The 22244-nt window shown below is 46.0% G+C and overlaps 1 protein-coding gene across 3 annotated transcripts in view; it reads left to right on the forward strand.

Moving 5' to 3' along the window:
- Positions 1-22244, forward strand: part of LOC115113848 (glutamate receptor ionotropic, kainate 5-like) — a 129028-nt gene that overhangs the window by 91807 nt on the left and 14977 nt on the right. For all 3 annotated transcript variants that reach the window (XM_065007756.1, XM_065007757.1, XM_065007759.1), the window contains 4 exons: positions 4852-5010; positions 5331-5483; positions 12558-12662; positions 13596-13703. In XM_065007756.1, the coding sequence (XP_064863828.1) occupies positions 4852-5010; positions 5331-5483; positions 12558-12662; positions 13596-13703 (525 nt within the window). The remainder of the gene's footprint in view (positions 1-4851; positions 5011-5330; positions 5484-12557; positions 12663-13595; positions 13704-22244) is intronic.

The following is a 22244-nucleotide window of genomic DNA, read 5'->3' on the forward strand; positions in this document are numbered from 1 at the left end:
CCCATGTCACACCCTGGCTTACCCAAACATATACCAAAAACACAAAATATAATGACCAAGGCGTGACACATGCTCACACCTCAATCCCTTGTGCCTGGCCACACCTCCATCCCTAGTGCCTGGCCACACCTCCATCCCTAGTGCCTGGCCACACCTCCATCCCTTGTGCCTGGCCACACCTCCATCCCTAGTGCCTGGCCACACCTCCATCCCTTGTGCCTGGCCACACCTCCATCCCTAGTGCCTGGCCACACCTCCATCCCTAGTGCCTGGCCACACCTCCATCCCTAGTGCCTGGCCACACCTCCATCCCTAGTGCCTGGCCACACCTCCATCCCTAGTGCCTGGCCACACCTCCATACCTTGTGCCTGGCCACACCTCCATCCCTCGTGCCTGTATTATTGTTGGTCACATGGCCTTAAATTGTACCAATGAGTTTTTCTCGGTCAGTGCCTTGAACCGCTGCGCCACTCGGGAGACCTAAATACAGTATGCAGACAAAAGGCTTAAAAGTTTATATTGTAATACTTATGAAAGCCAATTTTCTATCTCCACCTGTAACTTTTGGACTTGATAGCATTCCCAGAAAGCATGGATTATTGAATCATTGTTAGTTTTCCACATTAATTTTGTATAATAGAATCTATACGGTAGATTAAACTGGATTAATGGTAAATATTCGTTAACTGTAGTTTTATTAGTTTGCTCTGATATCCAAAAGATTTCAAATGGAAATTTCATGATATGTAATTTTCAAGTTCCATGTATTTGAAACTATCTACATTCGGTCAGTCCAAAATTACTTTTTCATTCTGTCATGGAAATAAATGTATTTCCTGTTACCAAGTCATTTACGGTTTCCATGTCTTTAGTTGTCCTTGTGGACCAAGTTATTGGTGAATTCTGAATAGCTATCCAAGGATTGTTCCATAAGGTTGTGTTTTTAGGGAGTGATTTAGGTTCTTGTAGAATATGTTATATTTTATTCCATATTGTTGTAGTGTTCTTAACTATGAAGTTGTTAATGTTCTTACCTTTATCCTTTGAAAATAGACAAGTAAAAAGATTCTGGGGATGAGCATGTGCCTCTTCAATATGTACCCATTGTTCTGCTTTAGTGCATTTAACTTTATGTTGCAAGTCAAATCCTTTGGTAGTGATTTGATACAATTCCAAGTCTGGAATATTAAAACCACCCTCAGGCTTAGAAAGATGTAAAACGTTCCTTTTTATTCTATTACTTTTATTAGCCCATATAACGTCTATTATGACTGAGTATACTTTTTTAAAGACGGCATGGAAACCGTCAGTGACTTGGTAACAGCAGATCTTCAGTGGGTAATTGGTACCAAAAATAAATATACAACTTTGGGGGCCATGCCATTCTAGAGGTTTATTTTGCCTGTAAGATTTATGTGATAATTATTCTATTGAATTAGATTTGCTTTCATATTGTTGAATAATGGAATAAAATGATCTTTATATATTTGTTGTATATTGTCACTTATTAAGCAACGTAGGTATATATTTTTATGGTCCACTTAAAGGATTGCTGTAGATGGTGAGTTATTATTATTATTTTTTCATTTGACATTATTTCGCTTTTTTCCATGTAAATTTTAAATACTGAGATTTTTGAGTGTTTTGAAAATATTTTTAGCAAAGGTGGCATTGAGTTTTCAATATTTGTCAGGTATATCAGGAGATCATCTGCAAATACGTTTAGTTTATATTCATGTTTACCAATACTGATATCTGTTACGTTTGGGTCCTGTCAAATTATTTCTGCAAGTGGTTCAATTGCCAGTGCAAACAGGAGGGGGGAGAGGGGATATCCCTGTTTTGTGCCCATTTCTAAAGCAAGTTCATCAGATAATGTATTATTTGTAGAGATTACATTTAAATTAGCCTTTTGTATTACTAAGTCTAAGTCAATCTTATCGAATGCATTATTTTTTAAGTCAGCTGCTAAAATAATAGTTCCTTTCTGGATTTGATCTAATATTGCTTAAATTCTATAAAGAAAACACCAGATTTTCCTATGGTGGGATATACAGTACAATGAAATCAATGTGTATTTTCCACCATGTAAGGTAGAAGGGAAAATGATGTGTTCTTATTTATCAGGATGCCTACATCTCTGCGGTTACTACAGTACATGGCAGCATAGGCCTCTCCAATTCAGCTCTTCTTTAAATCTTCAATTTCTCCTTTAAACATGTTTTACTCTGCAAGAAAACCACATCTGCTGACAATCTTTTAAGTGTTCGAGAACCATATGCTTTTACTGTGATAAGTTGGATTTTGTTGGCCATGTATAGAATCAAAGTTAACCTTAACTGTTTCGTCTATCATTGAAGAACCAAGTAAAACATTTTAGCAGACATGACATATGAGGGCGGTAGGCATTCCATAGAATGGAAGGATCATAGTATAAATACAGTACATAGTTATTGTATACATTACAATTTATAGAGTGTGAGCTGAGCAGATATTTAACAAAACACACAAAAAAACATGAAGCAAAATACTTGAGGCTCCATGGCTCTATGCCTTTTAGGGCCTTTTAGCTCTGACACCTGTCCTAATGTACCCACAAAACTGTGGATAATACATTGTACATACATTTGAAGAAAGACTGCCACTTAAGTACTGTGGTTGGTTTGTATTACCTTATAAATTAAATGTAATTATAGTGGCTGGTGGGGTCTACTGGTGGGGTCTACTGGTGGGGTCTACTGGTGGGGCGGCAGGGTAGCCTAGTGATTAGAGCATTGGACTAGTAACCAAATGGTTGGAAGTTCAAATCCCTGAGCTGACAAGGTACAAATCTGTCGTTCTGCACCTGAACAGGCCGTCATTGAAAATAAGAATATGTTCTTAACTGATTTGCCTAGTTATATAAAGGTAAAATAAAATACTTGAGGTGAGTGGGTTCTCTGAGAGACTGAAATGGAGGCCCCAGGCACACCTCAGAGAAGTGTCTGATGCCCTCCCAATCCCCCTGATAATAAGAGTTTTGGACAAATTAGAAAAGGTTATTGAATCGTTATTATTCTTGGAATCTGTCCAGAACTCTTATTAATTTTACAACGAGTTTACAAGTCATAAAAAAAGAAATACAATTACATTGTATTATAATTACGTCCTTCAATCTCTCTCCCAAACCAAATTCATCCCTCTCCACCTCCCCCTCCCTGTTCTCACCCCTTTACCACACCCAAGCCAAGCTTATCCCCACCTCCCATCTTTGCTCCTCCTTGCCCCCACAAGCCAAGCTTGTCCCCACCTCCCCTCCTTGTCCTCCCTCACCCACCCAGGCCAAGTTTATCCCAAACTCTGTCTCCCGCTTCTTCTCAAACACATTTACACCCATCTATACATGTACTGTAACTACTCATCCATTGTCCTTCATTCACACACAACCTATACCCATGCCTCCGCACACCCATGTTCTCCTGCCCTCCTACACATATTCATATTCACCCTCCTTCACTCTCCCATTCATATGCATAGACACATACCCACACATACACCCACTCACACCCTCTTACCCACACAAACACACATCAATAGAACAATTATTTACAATTGTTGACGTACATGCTATATTTCCTATTTTATATTGTATTTTCAGTGTTCATGTATCTCATTGGCATTGGCTAATTCAATTGTTACTTCCTAGAGAAGAACAGTTAATTGGGGACAATAGAGTCTAGACTGTATTGGAGGGAGGGGGAAGGAATTTTGTCTCAATTAACGATAAGTTGGTCTGGGGCATCCCTGTTTGTAGCCTAGTGCGCTTATCTGTTTTTTCTGCTTCTGCCTCTCCTCAGGGCACTGGTCTCTCTTTCAGCTGGAAGTGTCTCTTGCAGCCTGTTCAGGGCTTCATCAGTGCTTGTGAACTCCATTCTCTGTTCCCTTCCATACCTACAGTACTGCCGGGAATCAGAGTTGAGACTTGATTCCTTTTTCCTCCGGTGACTATCGGATCGGAATGAATTGCTTGCGTTTGTTTCTCAGTCTAGAAGACAGGTCCTGGACGAATCAAATGGACTGGCCGTGGACCTTGATTTCTTTATAACCCTGTGCCCTCAGAATGTTGAATTTGGTCTGATAGTTCCACAGATTAAAGATGACCAAGTGAGGGTATTTAGCATTCTTCTGCTTCACGCTGATCCGATGTCTTCGCTCCAGATCCTCCGGTAATACATCCACACTAAGCTCCTCCAATATCAGCTTGATCACATAGCTGGAAAGGTCTGCTTTTTTCTTGTCTTCTGGTAGGGACAATATTCTCGTATTATTTTGTCTCGATCTGTTTTGTAGCTGATCCAGTTCATCTTCTAAAGTTTGCGCCTTTGTTTCCAGAAGGCCAATTTTATTGTTTCATCCACGCACCCGCCCTGTATATGCATAGCTTACATGAGAGAATCTACTTTTTTTAACAACAGATTGTAACTGTTGTTTGTTTTGGTGAGAACTGGATATCCTTCAGCTGTTCGTGGCTCTCATTTGCATCTCCAAGTTGTTTTTTGTCTTTTCCTCTAAGGGACGGCATGGCTTGTTGGGTTTGAGTCTCAGCTTCGTTTTACTCACAGATTGGTTTGCTGTTGTGTATAACTGACCAGCTGCTTGGGGATATATTGATCTATCAATTTGAAAGGCTTAATGTAAACTATGTTGTCTGGCCTCTACATATATTCACAGTTTTGACGGTACAAAACAGAGCTACTATCTCCCCATGCGTCAAAGGGGGTACGCGCATACTCTGCCTCGCTCTCTGTTTCTGTTTCTGACATTTTATACATGTCACTCACCCAACATATCATCTCCTCACCCTCTCCCAGGACTTCCCCCTGCTGAGGCTGGACGACATAGTCGATGACCAGTCCAACATCATAGGGTTCTCCATGTTCAACACCACCCATCCATTCTACCTGGAGTTCATCAGGAGTCTCAACCTGTCCTGGAGGGAGGGCTGTGATCTCATCTACCCCGGGCCTGCGGTATGTTCTACCAGAGTGTTACATTCACACATCCCTGTGTCAGCTGGTGCATACCTTGTTTTAACTGAGACATTGTATGGTAACAAGTGTTAGTTCCTGGTGTGTAGGTATCAAATGGTCCATATGGACGCTTGTCTCATTGAATCACCAAATACAGACACCAAAATTGAATAGAGTTATTACTATGTTATGAACCATGTTACCCCTTCCGCCCTCCTGCAATTTCTTATCCACCACCCCTCTTCTCCTCCCTCCAACTCTCTTCTCCTCCTGCCCATTTCTCCTCTCTTTCCCCGGTGCACCTCCTTATCCCCCTCCAGTTGTCGTCAGCGTTGATGTTTGACGCGGTGCACGTTGTGGTGGGGGCGGTGAGGGAGCTCAACAGGAGTCAGGAGATTGGTGTCAAACCTCTCAGCTGCACCTCTCCTCAGATTTGGCAACACGGCACCAGCCTCATGAACTACCTACGCATGGTCAGTACACACACACGCACAGGCACATGAATACACACATGAACACACACAAGAACCCACACATTTCACTTTCATTTTGAGTCTTCATTTGACAAAGAAGATAGTTGTTTCTTCTCATACCAAGATATCTGCCATTTAGATACCAATGGCAGGCACATTGTTAACCTCTCTGGGATACGTGGGACGCTAGCGTCCCACCTGTCCAAAATCCAGGGCAAATGCAGAGCGCCATATTCAAATAAATTACTATAAAAATCAAACTTTCATTAAATCACACATGCAAGATAGCAAATTAAAGCTACACTTGTTGTGAATCCAGCCAACATGTCAGATTTCAAAAGGCTTTTCGGCGAAAGCAAACAATGCTATTATCTGAGGATAGCACCGCCGTAAACAAAGAGAGAAACCATATTTCAACCCTGCAGGCGCGACACAAAACGCAGAAATAAAAATACAATTAATGCCTTACCTTTGACGAGCTTCTTTTGTTGGCACTCCAATATGTCCCAAATGGTCCTTTTGTTCAATTAATTCCGTCGATATATATCCAAAATGTCAATTTATTTGGCGCGTTTGATCCAGAAAAACACTCGTTCCAACTTGCTCAACGTGACTACAAAATATCTCAAAAGTTACCTGTAAACTTTGCCAAAAAATTTCAAACTACTTTTGTAATACAACTTTAGGTATTTTTTTAAAGTAAATAATCGATAAAATTGAAAACGGGATGATCTGTGTTCAATACAGGAAGAAAACAAACTGAAGCATGCTTTCTGGTCACGCGCCTCTATCTAACAGTACACTTCAAGTGACCCTCTTTCAAGATGGCCATACTTCTTCATTACACAAAGGAATAACCTCAACCAATTTCTAAAGACTGTTGACATCCAGTGGAAGCAATAGGAACTGCAAGAAAGTCTCTTATAAATCTGAATTCCCAATGAAATCACATTGAAAAGAGAGTGACCTCAAACAAAAAAATTTGAATGGTTTGTCCTCTGGGTTTCGCCTGCTAAACAAGTTCTGTTATAGTCACAGACATGATTCAAACAGTTTTAGAAACTTCAGAGCGTTTTACATCCAAATCTACTAATAATATGCATATCTTATCTTCTGGGGATGAGTAGCAGGCAGTTGAATTTGGGCATGCATTTCATCCAGACGTGAAAATACTGCCCCTGTCACCAAGAAGTTAAACAAGTCAGCAGCAACTACAGCATTTCAGTCCGTCAAACTCCTGTCCTGCCTCCCATGTTGTTGTGTTGGGTCACACTCCTGTCCTGCCCACCATGTCGTTGTGTTGGGTCACACTCCTGTCCTGCCCACTATGTTGTTGTGTTGGGTCACACTCCTGTCCTGCCCTCCATGTCGTTGTGTTGGGTCACACTCCTGTCCTGCCCACCATGTCGTTGTGTTGGGTCACACTCCTGTCCTGCCCACTATGTTGTTGTGTTGGGTCACACTCCTGTCCTGCCCTCCATGTCGTTGTGTTGGGTCACACTCCTGTCCTGCCCACCATGTCGTTGTGTTGGGTCACACTCCTGTCCTGCCCACTATGTTGTTGTGTTGGGTCACACTCCTGTCCTGCCCACCATGTCGTTGTGTTGGGCCACACTCCTGTCCTGTCCACCATGTCGTTGTGTTGGGTCACACTCCTGTCCTGCCCACCATGTCGTTGTGTTGGGCCACACTCCTGTCCTGCCCACCATGTTGTTGTGTTGGGTCACACTCCTGTCCTGCCCACCATGTCGTTGTGTTGGGTCACACTCCTGTCCTGCCTCCCATGTTGTTGTGTTGGGTCACACTCCTGTCCTGCCTCCCATGTTGTTGTGTTGGGCCACACTCCTGTCCTGCCCACCATGTCGTTGTGTTGGGTCACACTCCTGTCCTGCCCACCATGTCGTTGTGTTGGGCCACACTCCTGTCCTGCCCACCATGTTGTTGTGTTGGGTCACACTCCTGTCCTGCCCACCAGGTCGTTGTGTTGGGTCACACTCCTGTCCTGCCTCCCATGTTGTTGTGTTGGGACACACTCCTGTCCTGCCTCCCATGTCGTTGTGTTGGGTCACACTCCTGTCCTGCCTCCCATGTCGTTGTGTTGGGACACACTCCTGTCCTGCCCTCCATGTCGTTGTGTTGGGTCACATTCCTGTCCTGCCTACCATGTCATTGTGTTGGGTCACACTCCTGTCCTGCCCACTATGTTGTTGTGTTGGGTCACACTCCTGTCCTGCCCACCATGTCATTGTGTTGGGACACACTCCTGTCCTGCCCACCATGTCGTTGTGTTGGGACACACTCCTGTCCTGCCCACTATGTTGTTGTGTTGGGACACACTCCTGTCCTGCCCACCATGTTGTTGTGTTGGGTCACACTCCTGTCCTGCCCACCATGTCGTTGTGTTGGGTCACACTCCTGTCCTGCCCTCCATGTCGTTGTGTTGGGTCACATTCCTGTCCTGCCTCCCATGTCGTTGTGTTGGGTCACACTCCTGTCCTGCCCTCCATGTCGTTGTGTTGGGTCACACTCCTGTCCTGCCCACTATGTTGTTGTGTTGGGTCACACTCCTGTCCTGCCCACCATGTCGTTGTGTTGGGTCACACTCCTGTCCTGTCCACCATGTCGTTGTGTTGGGTCACACTCCTGTCCTGTCCACCATGTTGTTGTGTTGGGTCACACTCCTGTCCTGCCCACCATGTCGTTGTGTTGGGTCACACTCCTGTCCTGCCCTCCATGTCGTTGTGTTGGGTCACACTCCTGTCCTGCCTCCCATGTCGTTGTGTTGGGTCACACTCCTGTCCTGCCCACCATGTCGTTGTGTTGGGTCACACTCCTGTCCTGTCCACCATGTTGTTGTGTTGGGTCACACTCCTGTCCTGCCCACCATGTTGTTGTGTTGGGTCACACTCCTGTCCTGCCCACCATGTCGTTGTGTTGGGTCACACTCCTGTCCTGCCTCCCATGTCGTTGTGTTGGGTCACACTCCTGTCCTGCCCTCCATGTCGTTGTGTTGGGTCACACTCCTGTCCTGCCTCCCATGTCGTTGTGTTGGGACACACTCCTGTCCTGCCTCCCATGTCGTTGTGTTGGGTCACACTCCTGTCCTGCCTCCCATGTTGTTGTGTTGGGTCACACTCCTGTCCTGCCTCCCATGTTGTTGTGTTGGGTCACACTCCTGTCCTGCCCACCATGTTGTTGTGTTGGGTCACACTCCTGTCCTGCCTCCCATGTTGTTGTGTTGGGTCACACTCCTGTCCTGCCTCCCATGTTGTTGTGTTGGGTCACACTCCTGTCCTGCCCACCATGTCGTTGTGTTGGGTCACACTCCTGTCCTGCCCACCATGTCGTTGTGTTGGGTCACACTCCTGTCCTGCCCACCATGTCGTTGTGTTGGGTCACACTCCTGTCCTGCCCTCCATGTCGTTGTGTTGGGTCACACTCCTGTCCTGCCCACCATGTCGTTGTGTTGGGTCACACTCCTGTCCTGCCCACCATGTCGTTGTGTTGGGTCACACTCCTGTCCTGCCTCCCATGTCGTTGTGTTGGGTCACACTCCTGTCCTGCCCACCATGTTGTTGTGTTGGGACACACTCCTGTCCTGCCCACCATGTCGTTGTGTTGGGTCACACTCCTGTCCTGCCTCCCATGTCATTGTGTTGGGTCACACTCCTGTCCTGCCCTCCATGTCGTTGTGTTGGGACACACTCCTGTCCTGCCCACCATGTCGTTGTGTTGGGTCACACTCCTGTCCTGCCTCCCATGTCATTGTGTTGGGTCACACTCCTGTCCTGCCCTCCATGTCGTTGTGTTGGGACACACTCCTGTCCTGCCCACCATGTCGTTGTGTTGGGTCACACTCCTGTCCTGCCTCCCATGTCATTGTGTTGGGTCACACTCCTGTCCTGCCCTCCATGTCATTGTGTTGGGACACACTCCTGTCCTGCCCACCATGTCGTTGTGTTGGGTCACACTCCTGTCCTGCCTCCCATGTCATTGTGTTGGGTCACACTCCTGTCCTGCCCTCCATGTCGTTGTGTTGGGACACACTCCTGTCCTGCCTCCCATGTCATTGTGTTGGGTCACACTCCTGTCCTGCCCACCATGTCGTTGTGTTGGGTCACACTCCTGTCCTGCCCACCATGTTGTTGTGATGGGTCACACTCCTGTCCTGCCCACCATGTTGTTGTGTTGGGTCACACTCCTGTCCTGCCCACCATGTCGTTGTGTTGGGTCACACTCCTGTCCTGCCCACCATGTCGTTGTGTTGGGTCACACTCCTGTCCTGCCTCCCATGTCGTTGTGTTGGGTCACACTCCTGTCCTGCCCACCATGTCGTTGTGTTGGGACACACTCCTGTCCTGCCCACCATGTTGTTGTGTTGGGTCACACTCCTGTCCTGCCTCCCATGTCGTTGTGTTGGGTCACACTCCTGTCCTGCCCACCATGTTGTTGTGTTGGGCCACACTCCTGTCCTGCCTCCCATGTCATTGTGTTGGGTCACACTCCTGTCCTGCCTCCCATGTCGTTGTGTTGGGACACACTCCTGTCCTGCCTCCCATGTCATTGTGTTGGGTCACACTCCTGTCCTGCCTCCCATGTCGTTGTGTTGGGTCACACTCCTGTCCTGCCCACCATGTCGTTGTGTTGGGTCACACTCCTGTCCTGCCCACCATGTCGTTGTGTTGGGTCACACTCCTGTCCTGCCCACTATGTTGTTGTGTTGGGTCACACTCCTGTCCTGCCCACCATGTCGTTGTGTTGGGACACACTCCTGTCCTGCCCACCATGTCGTTGTGTTGGGTCACACTCCTGTCCTGCCCACCATGTCGTTGTGTTGGGTCACACTCCTGTCCTGCCCACCATGTCGTTGTGTTGGGTCACACTCCTGTCCTGCCCACCATGTTGTTGTGTTGGGTCACACTCCTGTCCTGCCCACCATGTCGTTGTGTTGGGTCACACTCCTGTCCTGCCCACCATGTTGTTGTGTTGGGACACACTCCTGTCCTGCCCACCATGTCGTTGTGTTGGGTCACACTCCTGTCCTGCCCACCATGTCGTTGTGTTGGGTCACACTCCTGTCCTGCCCACCATGTTGTTGTGTTGGGACACACTCCTGTCCTGCCCACCATGTCGTTGTGTTGGGTCACACTCCTGTCCTGCCCACCATGTCGTTGTGTTGGGTCACACTCCTGTCCTCCCCACCATGTCGTTGTGTTGGGTCACACTCCTGTCCTGCCCACCATGTCGTTGTGTTGGGTCACACTCCTGTCCTGCCCACCATGTCGTTGTGTTGGGTCACACTCCTGTCCTGCCCACCATGTCGTTGTGTTGGGTCACACTCCTGTCCTGCCCACCATGTTGTTGTGTTGGGTCACACTCCTGTCCTGCCCACCATGTCGTTGTGTTGGGTCACACTCCTGTCCTGCCCACCATGTCGTTGTGTTGGGTCACACTCCTGTCCTGCCCACCATGTCGTTGTGTTGGGTCACACTCCTGTCCTGCCCACCATGTCGTTGTGTTGGGTCACACTCCTGTCCTGCCCACCATGTTGTTGTGTTGGGTCACACTCCTGTCCTGACCACCATGTTGTTGTGTTGGGTCACACTCCTGTCCTGCCCACCATGTCGTTGTGTTGGGTCACACTCCTGTCCTGCCTCCCATGTCGTTGTGTTGGGTCACACTCCTGTCCTGCCCACCATGTCGTTGTGTTGGGTCACACTCCTGTCCTGCCCACCATGTCGTTGTGTTGGGTCACACTCCTGTCCTGCCCACCATGTCGTTGTGTTGGGTCACACTCCTGTCCTGCCCACCATGTCGTTGTGTTGGGTCACACTCCTGTCCTGCCCACCATGTCGTTGTGTTGGGTCACACTCCTGTCCTGCCCACCATGTCGTTGTGTTGGGTCACACTCCTGTCCTGCCCACCATGTTGTTGTGTTGGGTCACACTCCTGTCCTGCCCACCATGTTGTTGTGTTGGGTCACACTCCTGTCCTGCCCACCATGTCGTTGTGTTGGGTCACACTCCTGTCCTGCCTCCCATGTCGTTGTGTTGGGTCACACTCCTGTCCTGCCCACCATGTCGTTGTGTTGGGTCACACTCCTGTCCTGCCCACCATGTCGTTGTGTTGGGTCACACTCCTGTCCTGCCCACCATGTCGTTGTGTTGGGTCACACTCCTGTCCTGCCTCCCATGTCGTTGTGTTGGGTCACACTCCTGTCCTGCCCACCATGTTGTTGTGTAGGGTTAGGGTTAGGTTAGGGTTAGGGTTAGTCTCCTCGGTACTGGCCTTACTTTGTCTCCTCGGTACTGGCCTTACTGTCTCAGTTATCAAACCACTGGGTGTGTTCCATCTTCACCACCACTCCATTCATCTTAGCTCTATCAAGCTCTGTCAGCACTGTCACACTGTTTACTAGATATGTGTAGTGTAAGTATATTGTTCTCTCTCTTTGTCTCTCTGTATCGCTGTCACTCTCTCTCTCTCTCTCACTCTCTCTCTCTCTCTCTCTCACTCTCTCTCTCACTCTCTCTCTCTCTCTCTCTCTCTCTCTCTCTCTCTCTCTCTCTCTCTGTCTCTCTCTGTCTCTCTCTCTCTCTCTCTCTCTCTCTCTCTCTCTCACTCTCTCTCTCTCTCTCTCTCTCTCTCTCTCTCTCTCTCTCTCTGTCTCTCTCTCTCTCTCTCTCTCTGTCTCTCTCTCTCTCTGTCTGTCTTTCTCTCTCTCTCTCTCTCTCTCTCTCTCTGTCTCTCTCTCTCTCACTCTCACTCTCTCTCTCTCTCTCTCTCTCTCTCTCTCTCTCTCTCTCTCTCTCTCTCTCTCTCTCTCTCTGTCTCTCTCTCTCTCTCTGTCTGTCTTTCTCTCTCTCTCTCTCTCTCTCTCTCTCTCTCTCTCTCTCTCTCTCTCTCTCTCTCTGTCTCTCTCTGTCTCTCTCTCTCTCTCTCTCTCTCTCTCTCTGTCTTTCTCTCTTTCTCTCTTGTACCTTTGCTCTTTCTCTCTCAATTCATTAAATTCAATTAAATTCAAATTAGCTTTATTGGCTTCATAAATAATCTCTCTCTGTCTCTGTCTGTCAGGTGGAGTATGATGGTCTGACAGGCCATGTGGAGTTCAACAGTAAAGGACAGAGGACCAACTACACCCTGAGGATTCTAGAGAAACACCGCAGGCGTCACAGAGAGGTCAGAGGGCACTGAGATTATAGAGAAACAGTGTTTGACACAAAATGGCTTCTGTGTTGACAGTTATCCTTCATAACAGTGACATTCTAGCCTTGTAATTAGAATTGGTTATGCTATGGAAGTGCTTTGTGATTAGCTAGCTACAGTATGTACTTAACGATAACACTGAGGACTAAAGACGAAATAGAACAGCAAAATCAATGGTTGTTTTTGGGTCGACATTTGTGATATGAGACTCCAAGGGGATCTCCAAAATGTAGCAGTCGTATTGTAATTAGATGGTTTTCTATCTGAACGTGAAGGTCTTTAACGTTTTACATTTCAAACACAGTGAGGGTGCTGACATCTATCTACAACGTTTTACATTTCAAACACAGTGAGGGTGCTGACATCTATCTACAACGCTTTACATTTCAAACACAGTGAGGGTGCTGACATCTATCTACAACGCTTTACATTTCAAACACAGTGAGGGTGCTGACATCTATCTACAACGTTTTACATTTCAAACACAGTGAGGGTGCTGACATCTATCTACAACGTTTTACATTTCAAACACAGTGAGGGTGCTGACATCTATCTACAACGTTTTACATTTCAAACACAGTGAGGGTGCTGACATCTATCTACATCGCTCATAGAAATATAGGGCTTTAGAAAAAAATTATAATTCTATCTTTATTAGAGCCATTTAGAGCTATCTGACCCATAGAGAGATGTATGTGATCATATAGTTTATATAGTTGATCAAAATGCCTTGGGCTTGTCCTCTGAATTCTAGTTCCTTCTTGTTTTACACTGTCACATGATTTACTGTACCTCCTGTATAATCACACACATCCTGCAATTATTATCCCCCCCTCTCTCTCTCTCTCTCTCTCTCTCTCTCTCTCTCTCTCTCTCTCTCTCTTTTCTCCTCTCTCTCTCCCTCAGATTGGTATCTGGTACTCCAACAACACACTGGCTATGAACGCCACCAGTCTGGACATCAACGTCTCGGAAACACTGGCCAACAAGACCCTCATCGTCACCACAATATTGGTGAGGTCAAACCCTTTATTATGACCACCATATTGGTGAGGTCAAACCCTTTATTATGACCACCATATTGGTGAGGTCAAAACCTTTATTATGACCACCATATTGGTGAGGTCAAAACCTTTATTATGACCACTATACTGGTGAGGTCAAACCCTTTATTATGACCACCATATTGGTGAGGTCAAAACCTTTATTATGACCACTATATTGGTGAGGTCAAACCCTTTATTATGACCACCATATTGGTGAGGTCAAAACCTTTATTATGACCACTATATTGGTGAGGTCAAACCCTTTATTATGACCACCATATTGGTGAGGTCAAACCCTTTATTATGACCACCATATTGGTGAGGTCAAAACCTTTATTATGACCACTATATTGGTGAGGTCAAACCCTTTATTATGACCACTATATTGGTGAGGTCAAAACCTTTATTATGACCACTATATTGGTGAGGTCAAACCCTTTATTATGACCACCATATTGGTGAGGTCAAAACTCTTTATCGTAACCATCATACTGGTGAGGTCCAAACCTTTATGACATTTACATTTACATTTTATGACCACCATACTGGTGAGGTCAAACCCCTTATGACCACCATACTGGTGAGGTCAAAACCTTTATTATGGCCACTATTCTGGTGAGGTCAAAACCTTTATTATGGCCACTATACTGGTGGGGTCAAAACCTTTATTATGGCCACTATACTGGTGAGGTCAAAACCTTTATTATGACCACTATACTGGTGAGGTCAAAACCTTTATTATGACCACCATATTGGTGAGGTCAAAACGATTTATCGTAACCATCAAACTGGTGAGGTCAAAACCTTTATGACCACCATATTGGTGAGGTCAAACCCTTTATCGTAACCATCATACTGGTGAGGTCAAAACCTTTATGACCACCATACTGGTGAGGTCAAAACCCTTATGACCACCATACTGGTGAGGTCAAAACCTTTATAATGGCCAGTATACTGGTGGGGTCAAAACCTTTATTATGGCCACTATACTGGTGAGGTCAAAACCTTTATTATGGCCACTTGGTGAGGTTAAAACCTTTATTAAGGCCACTATACTGGTGAGGTCAAAACCTTTATTATGACCACTATACTGGTGAGGTCAAAACCTTTATTATGACCACTATACTGGTGAGGTCAAAACCTTTATGGCCACCATACTGGTGAGGTCAAAACCTTTATTATGGCCACTATACTGGTGAGGTTAAAACCTTTATTATGGCCACCATACTGGTGAGGTCAAAACCTTTATTATGGCCACTTGGTGAGGTTAAAACCTTTATTAAGGCCACTATACTGGTGAGGTCAAAACCTTTATTATGACCACTATACTGGTGAGGTCAAAACCTTTATTATGGCCACTATACTGGTGAGGTCAAAACCTTTATTATGGCCACTATACTGGTGAGGTCAAAACCTTTATTATGGCCACTATACTGGTGAGGTCAAAACCTTTATTATGGCCACCATACTGGTGAGGTCAAAACCTTTATTATGGCCACCATACTGGTGAGGTCAAAACCTTTATTATGGCCACCATACTGGTGAGGTCAAAACCTTTATTATGGCCACTATACTGGTGAGGTCAAAACCTTTATTATGGCCACTATACTGGTGAGGTCAAAACCTTTATTATGGCCACTATACTGGTGGGGTCAAAACCTTTATTATGGCCAGTATACTGGTGAGGTCAAAACCTTTATTATGGCCACTATACTGGTGGGGTCAAAACCTTTATTATGGCCACTATACTGGTGAGGTCAAAACCTTTATTATGGCCACTATACTGGTGAGGTCAAAACCTTTATTATGGCCACTATACTGGTGAGGTCACAACCTTTATTATGACCACTATACTGGTGAGGTCAGAAACTTTATTATGGCCACTATACTGGTGAGGTCAGAAACTTTATTATGGCCACCATACTGGTTAGGTCAAAATCTTTATTATGACCACTATACTGGTGAGGTCAAAACCTTTATTATGGCCACTATACTGGTGAGGTCAAAACCTTTATTATGGCCACTATACTGGTGAGGTCAAAACCTTTATTATGGCCACTATACTGGTGAGGTCAAAACCTTTATTATGGCCACTATACTGGTGAGGTCAAAACCTTTATTATGGCCACTATACTGGTGAGGTTAAAACCTTTATTATGGCCACCATACTGGTGAGGTCAAAACCTTTATTATGGCCACTTGGTGAGGTTAAAACCTTTATTAAGGCCACTATACTGGTGAGGTCAAAACCTTTATTATGACCACTATACTGGTGAGGTCAAAACCTTTATTATGACCACTATATTGGTGAGGTCAAACCCTTTATTATGACCACTATATTGGTGAGGTCAAAACCTTTATTATGACCACTATATTGGTGAGGTCAAACCCTTTATTATGACCACCATATTGGTGAGGTCAAAACTCTTTATCGTAACCATCATACTGGTGAGGTCCAAACCTTTATGACATTTACATTTACATTTTATGACCACCATACTGGTGAGGTCAAACCCCTTATGACCACCATACTGGTGAGGTCAAAACCTTTATAATGGCCAGTATACTGGTGAGGTCAAAACCTTTATTATGGCCACTATTCTGGTGAGGTCAAAACCTTTATTATGGCCACTATACTGGTGGGGTCAAAACCTTTATTATGGCCACTATACTGGTGAGGTCAAAACCTTTATTATGACCACTATACTGGTGAGGTCAAAACCTTTATTATGACCACCATATTGGTGAGGTCAAAACGATTTATCGTAACCATCAAACTGGTGAGGTCAGAACCTTTATGACCACCATATTGGTGAGGTCAAACCCTTTATCGTAACCATCATACTGGTGAGGTCAAAACCTTTATGACCACCATACTGGTGAGGTCAAAACCCTTATGACCACCATACTGGTGAAGTCAAAACCTTTATTATGGCCACTATACTGGTGAGGTCAAAACCTTTATTATGACCACTATACTGGTGAGGTCAAAACCTTTATTATGGCCACTATACTGGTGAGGTCAAAACCTTTATTATGGCCACTATACTGGTGAGGTCAAAACCTTTATTATGACCACTATACTGGTGAGGTCAAAACCTTTATGGCCACTATGCTGGTGAGGTCAAAACCTTTATTATGGCCACTATACTGGTGAGGTCAAAACCTTTATTATGGCCACTATACTGGTGAGGTCAAAACCTTTATTATGGCCACTATACTGGTGAGGTCAAAACCTTTATTATGGCCACCATACTGGTGAGGTCAAAACCTTTATTATGGCCACCATACTGGTGAGGTCAAAACCTTTATTATGACCACTATACTGGTGAGGTCAAAACCTTTATTATGACCACTATATTGGTGAGGTCAAACCCTTTATTATGACCACTATATTGGTGAGGTCAAAACCTTTATTATGACCACTATATTGGTGAGGTCAAACCCTTTATTATGACCACCATATTGGTGAGGTCAAAACTCTTTATCGTAACCATCATACTGGTGAGGTCCAAACCTTTATGACATTTACATTTACATTTTATGACCACCATACTGGTGAGGTCAAACCCCTTATGACCACCATACTGGTGAGGTCAAAACCTTTATAATGGCCAGTATACTGGTGAGGTCAAAACCTTTATTATGGCCACTATTCTGGTGAGGTCAAAACCTTTATTATGGCCACTATACTGGTGGGGTCAAAACCTTTATTATGGCCACTATACTGGTGAGGTCAAAACCTTTATTATGACCACTATACTGGTGAGGTCAAAACCTTTATTATGACCACCATATTGGTGAGGTCAAACCCTTTATCGTAACCATCATACTGGTGAGGTCAAAACCTTTATGACCACCATACTGGTGAGGTCAAACCCTTTATCGTAACCATCATACTGGTGAGGTCAAAACCTTTTATGACCACCATACTGGTGAGGTCAAAACCCTTATGACCACCATACTGGTGAAGTCAAAACCTTTATTATGGCCACTATACTGGTGAGGTCAAAACCTTTATTATGACCACTATACTGGTGAGGTCAAAACCTTTATTATGGCCACTATACTGGTGAGGTCAAAACCTTTATTATGACCACTATACTGGTGAGGTCAAAACCTTTATGGCCACTATGCTGGTGAGGTCAAAACCTTTATTATGGCCACTATACTGGTGAGGTCAAAACCTTTATTATGGCCACTATACTGGTGAGGTCAAAACCTTTATTATGGCCACTATACTGGTGAGGTCAAAACCTTTATTATGGCCACCATACTGGTGAGGTCAAAACCTTTATTATGGCCACCATACTGGTGAGGTCAAAACCTTTATTATGGCCACTATACTGGTGAGGTCAAAACCTTTATTATGGCCACTATACTGGTGAGGTCAAAACCTTTATTATGGCCACTATACTGGTGGGGTCAAAACCTTTATTATGGCCAGTATACTGGTGAGGTCAAAACCTTTATTATGGCCACTATACTGGTGGGGTCAAAACCTTTATTATGGCCACTATACTGGTGAGGTCAAAACCTTTATTATGGCCACTATACTGGTGGGGTCAAAACCTTTATTATGGCCACTATACTGGTGAGGTCAAAACCTTTATTATGGCCAGTATACTGGTGAGGTCAAAACCTTTATTATGGCCACTATACTGGTGAGGTCAAAACCTTTATTATGGCCAGTATACTGGTGAGGTCAAAACCTTTATTATGGCCACTATACTGGTGGGGTCAAAACCTTGATTATGGCCACTATACTGGTGAGGTCAAAACCTTTATTATGGCCACTATACTGGTGAGGTCACAACCTTTATTATGACCACTATACTGGTGAGGTCAGAAACTTTATTATGGCCACTATACTGGTGAGGTCAGAAACTTTATTATGGCCACCATACTGGTTAGGTCAAAATCTTTATTATGACCACTATACTGGTGAGGTCAAAACCTTTATTATGGCCACTATACTGGTGAGGTCAAAACCTTTATTATGGCCACTATACTGGTGAGGTCAAAACATTTAACATTTACATTTACATTTAAGTCATTTAGCAGACGCTCTTATCCAGAGCGACTTACAAATTGGTGCATTCACCTTATGACCTCCAGTGGAACAGTAGTGCATCTAAATCTTTTCAGGGGGAGGGGGGGTGAGAGGGATTACTTTATCCTATCCTAGGTATTCCTTAAAGAGGTGGGGTTTCAGGTGTCTCCGGAAGGTGGTGATTGACTCCGCTGTCCTGGCGTCGTGAGGGAGTTTGTTCCACCATTGGGGGGCCAGAGCAGCGAACAGTTTTGACTGGGCTGAGCGGGAACTGTACTTCCTCAGTGGTAGGGAGGCGAGCAGGCCAGAGGTGGATGAACGCAGTGCCCTTGTTTGGGTGTAGGGCCTGATCAGAGCCTGGAGGTACTGAGGTGCCGTTCCCCTCACAGCTCCGTAGGCAAGCACCATGGTCTTGTAGCGGATGCGAGCTTCAACTGGAAGCCAGTGGAGGGAGCGGAGGAGCGGGGTGACGTGAGAGAACTTGGGAAGGTTGAACACCAGACGGGCTGCGGCGTTCTGGATGAGTTGTAGGGGTTTAATGGCACAGGCAGGAGCCCAGCCAACAGCGAGTTGCAGTAATCCAGACGGGAGATGACAAGTGCCTGGATTAGGACCTGCGCCGCTTCCTGTGTGAGGCAGGGTCGTACTCTGCGGATATTGTAGAGCATGAACCTACAGGAACGGGCCACCGCCTTGATGTTAGTTGAGAACGACAGGGTGTTGTCCAGGATCACGCCAAGGTTCTTAGCGCTCTGGGAGGAGGACACAATGGAGTTGTCAACCGTGATGGCGAGATCATGGAACGGGCAGTCCTTCCCCGGGAGGAAGAGCAGCTCCGTCTTGCCGAGGTTCAGCTTGAGGTGGTGATCCGTCATCCACACGGATATGTCTGCCAGACATGCAGAGATGCGATTTGCCACCTGGTCATCAGAAGGGGAAAGGAGAAGATTAATTGTGTGTCGTCTGCATAGCAATGATAGGAGAGACCATGTGAGGTTATGACAGAGCCAAGTGACTTGGTGTATAGCGAGAATAGGAGAGGGCCTAGAACAGAGCCCTGGGGGACACCAGTGGTGAGAGCACGTGGTGTGGAGACGGATTCTCGCCACGCCACCTGGTAGGAGCGACCTGTCAGGTAGGACGCAATCCAAGCGTGGGCCGCGCCGGAGATGCCCAACTCGGAGAGGGTGGAGAGGAGGATCTGATGGTTCACAGTATCGAAGGCAGCCGATAGGTCTAGAAGGATGAGAGCAGAGGAGAGAGAGTTAGCTTTAGCAGTGCGGAGCGCCTCCGTGATACAGAGAAGAGCAGTCTCAGTTGAATGACTAGTCTTGAAACCTGACTGATTTGGATCAAGAAGGTCATTCTGAGAGAGATAGCGGGAGAGCTGGCCAAGGACGGCACGTTCAAGAGTTTTGGAGAGAAAAGAAAGAAGGGATACTGGTCTGTAGTTGTTGACATCGGAGGGATCGAGTGTAGGTTTTTTCAGAAGGGGTGCAACTCTCGCTCTCTTGAAGACGGAAGGGACGTAGCCAGCGGTCAGGGATGAGTTGATGAGCGAGGTGAGGTAAGGGAGGAGGTCTCCGGAAATGGTCTGGAGAAGAGAGGAGGGGATAGGGTCAAGCGGGCAGGTTGTAGGGCGGCCGGCCGTCACAAGACGCGAGATTTCATCTGGAGAGAGAGGGGAGAAAGAGGTCAGAGCACAGGGTAGGGCAGTGTGAGCAGAACCAGCGGTGTCGTTTGACTTAGCAAACGAGGATCGGATGTCGTCGACCTTCTTTTCAAAATGGTTGACGAAGTCATCTGCAGAGAGGGAGGAGGGGGGGAGGGGGAGGAGGATTCAGGAGGGAGGAGAAGGTTGCAAAGAGCTTCCTAGGGTTAGAGGCAGATGCTTGGAATTTAGAGTGGTAGAAAGTGGCTTTAGCAGCAGAGAGAGAAGAGGAACATGTAGAGAGGAGGGAGTGAAAGGATGTCAGGTCCGCAGGGAGGCGAGTTTTCCTCCATTTCCGCTCGGCTGCCCGGAGCCCTGTTCTGTGAGCTCGCAATGAGTCGTCGAGCCACGGAGCGGGAGGGGAGGACCGAGCCGGCCTGGAGGATAGGGGACATAGAGAGTCAAAGGATGCAGAAAGGGAGGAGAGGAGGGTTGAGGAGGCAGAATCAGGAGATAGGTTGGAGAAGGTTTGAGCAGAGGGAAGAGATGATAGGATGGAAGAGGAGAGAGTAGCGTGGGAGAGAGAGCGAAGGTTGGGACGGCGCGATACCATCCGAGTAGGGGCAGTGTGGGAAGTGTTGGATGAGAGCGAGAGGGAGAAGGATACAAGGTAGTGGTCGGAGACTTGGAGGGGAGTTGCAACGAGGTTAGTGGAAGAACAGCATCTAGTAAAGATGAGGTCGAGCGTATTTCCTGCCTTGTGAGTAGGGGGGGAAGGTGAGAGGGTGAGGTCAAAAGAGGAGAGGAGTGGAAAGAAGGAGGCAGAGAGGAATGAGTCAAAGGTAGGCGTGGGGAGTTTAAAGTCGCCCAGAACTGTGAGAGGTGAGCCGTCCTCAGGAAAGGAGCTTATCAAGGCAACAAGCTCATTGATGAACTCTCCGAGGGAACCTGGAGGGCGATAAATGATAAGGATGTTAAGCTTGAAAGGGCTGGTAACTGTTTTATTATGGTGGCCATAATAAAACCTTTATTATGGCCACCATACTGGTGAGGTTAAAACCTTTATTATGGCCACCATACTGGTGAGGTCAAAACCTTTATTATGGCCACTATACTGGTGAGGTCAAAACCTTTATTATGGCCACTATACTGGTGAGGTCAAAACCTTTATTATGGCCACTATACTGGTGAGGTTAAAACCTTTATTATGACCACTATACTGGTGAGGTCAAAACCTTTATGGCCACCATACTGGTGAGGTCAAAACCTTTATTATGGCCACTATACTGGTGAGGTCAAAACCTTTATTATGGCCACTATACTGGTGAGGTCAAAACCTTTATTATGGCCACTATACTGGTGGGGTCAAAACCTTTATTATGGCCACTATACTGGTGGGGTCAAAACCTTTATGACCACCATACTGGTGAGGTCAAACCCTTTATCGTAACCACCATACTGGTGAGGTCAAAACCTTTATTATGGCCACCATACTGGTGAGGTCAAAACCTTTATTATGGCCACCATACTGGTGAGGTCAAAACCTTTATTATGGCCACTATACTGGTGAGGTCAAAACCTTTATCATGGCCACTTGGTGAGGTTAAAACCTTTATTAAGGCCACTATACTGGTGAGGTCAAAACCTTTATTATGACCACTATACTGGTGAGGTCAAAACCTTTATTATGACCACTATACTGGTGAGGTCAAAACCTTTATGGCCACCATACTGGTGAGGTCAAAACCTTTATTATGGCCACTATACTGGTGAGGTTAAAACCTTTATTATGGCCACCATACTGG

Source organism: Oncorhynchus nerka, linkage group LG3 (genome assembly GCF_034236695.1).
Source record: "Oncorhynchus nerka isolate Pitt River linkage group LG3, Oner_Uvic_2.0, whole genome shotgun sequence".
Lineage (NCBI taxonomy): Eukaryota > Metazoa > Chordata > Actinopteri > Salmoniformes > Salmonidae > Oncorhynchus > Oncorhynchus nerka.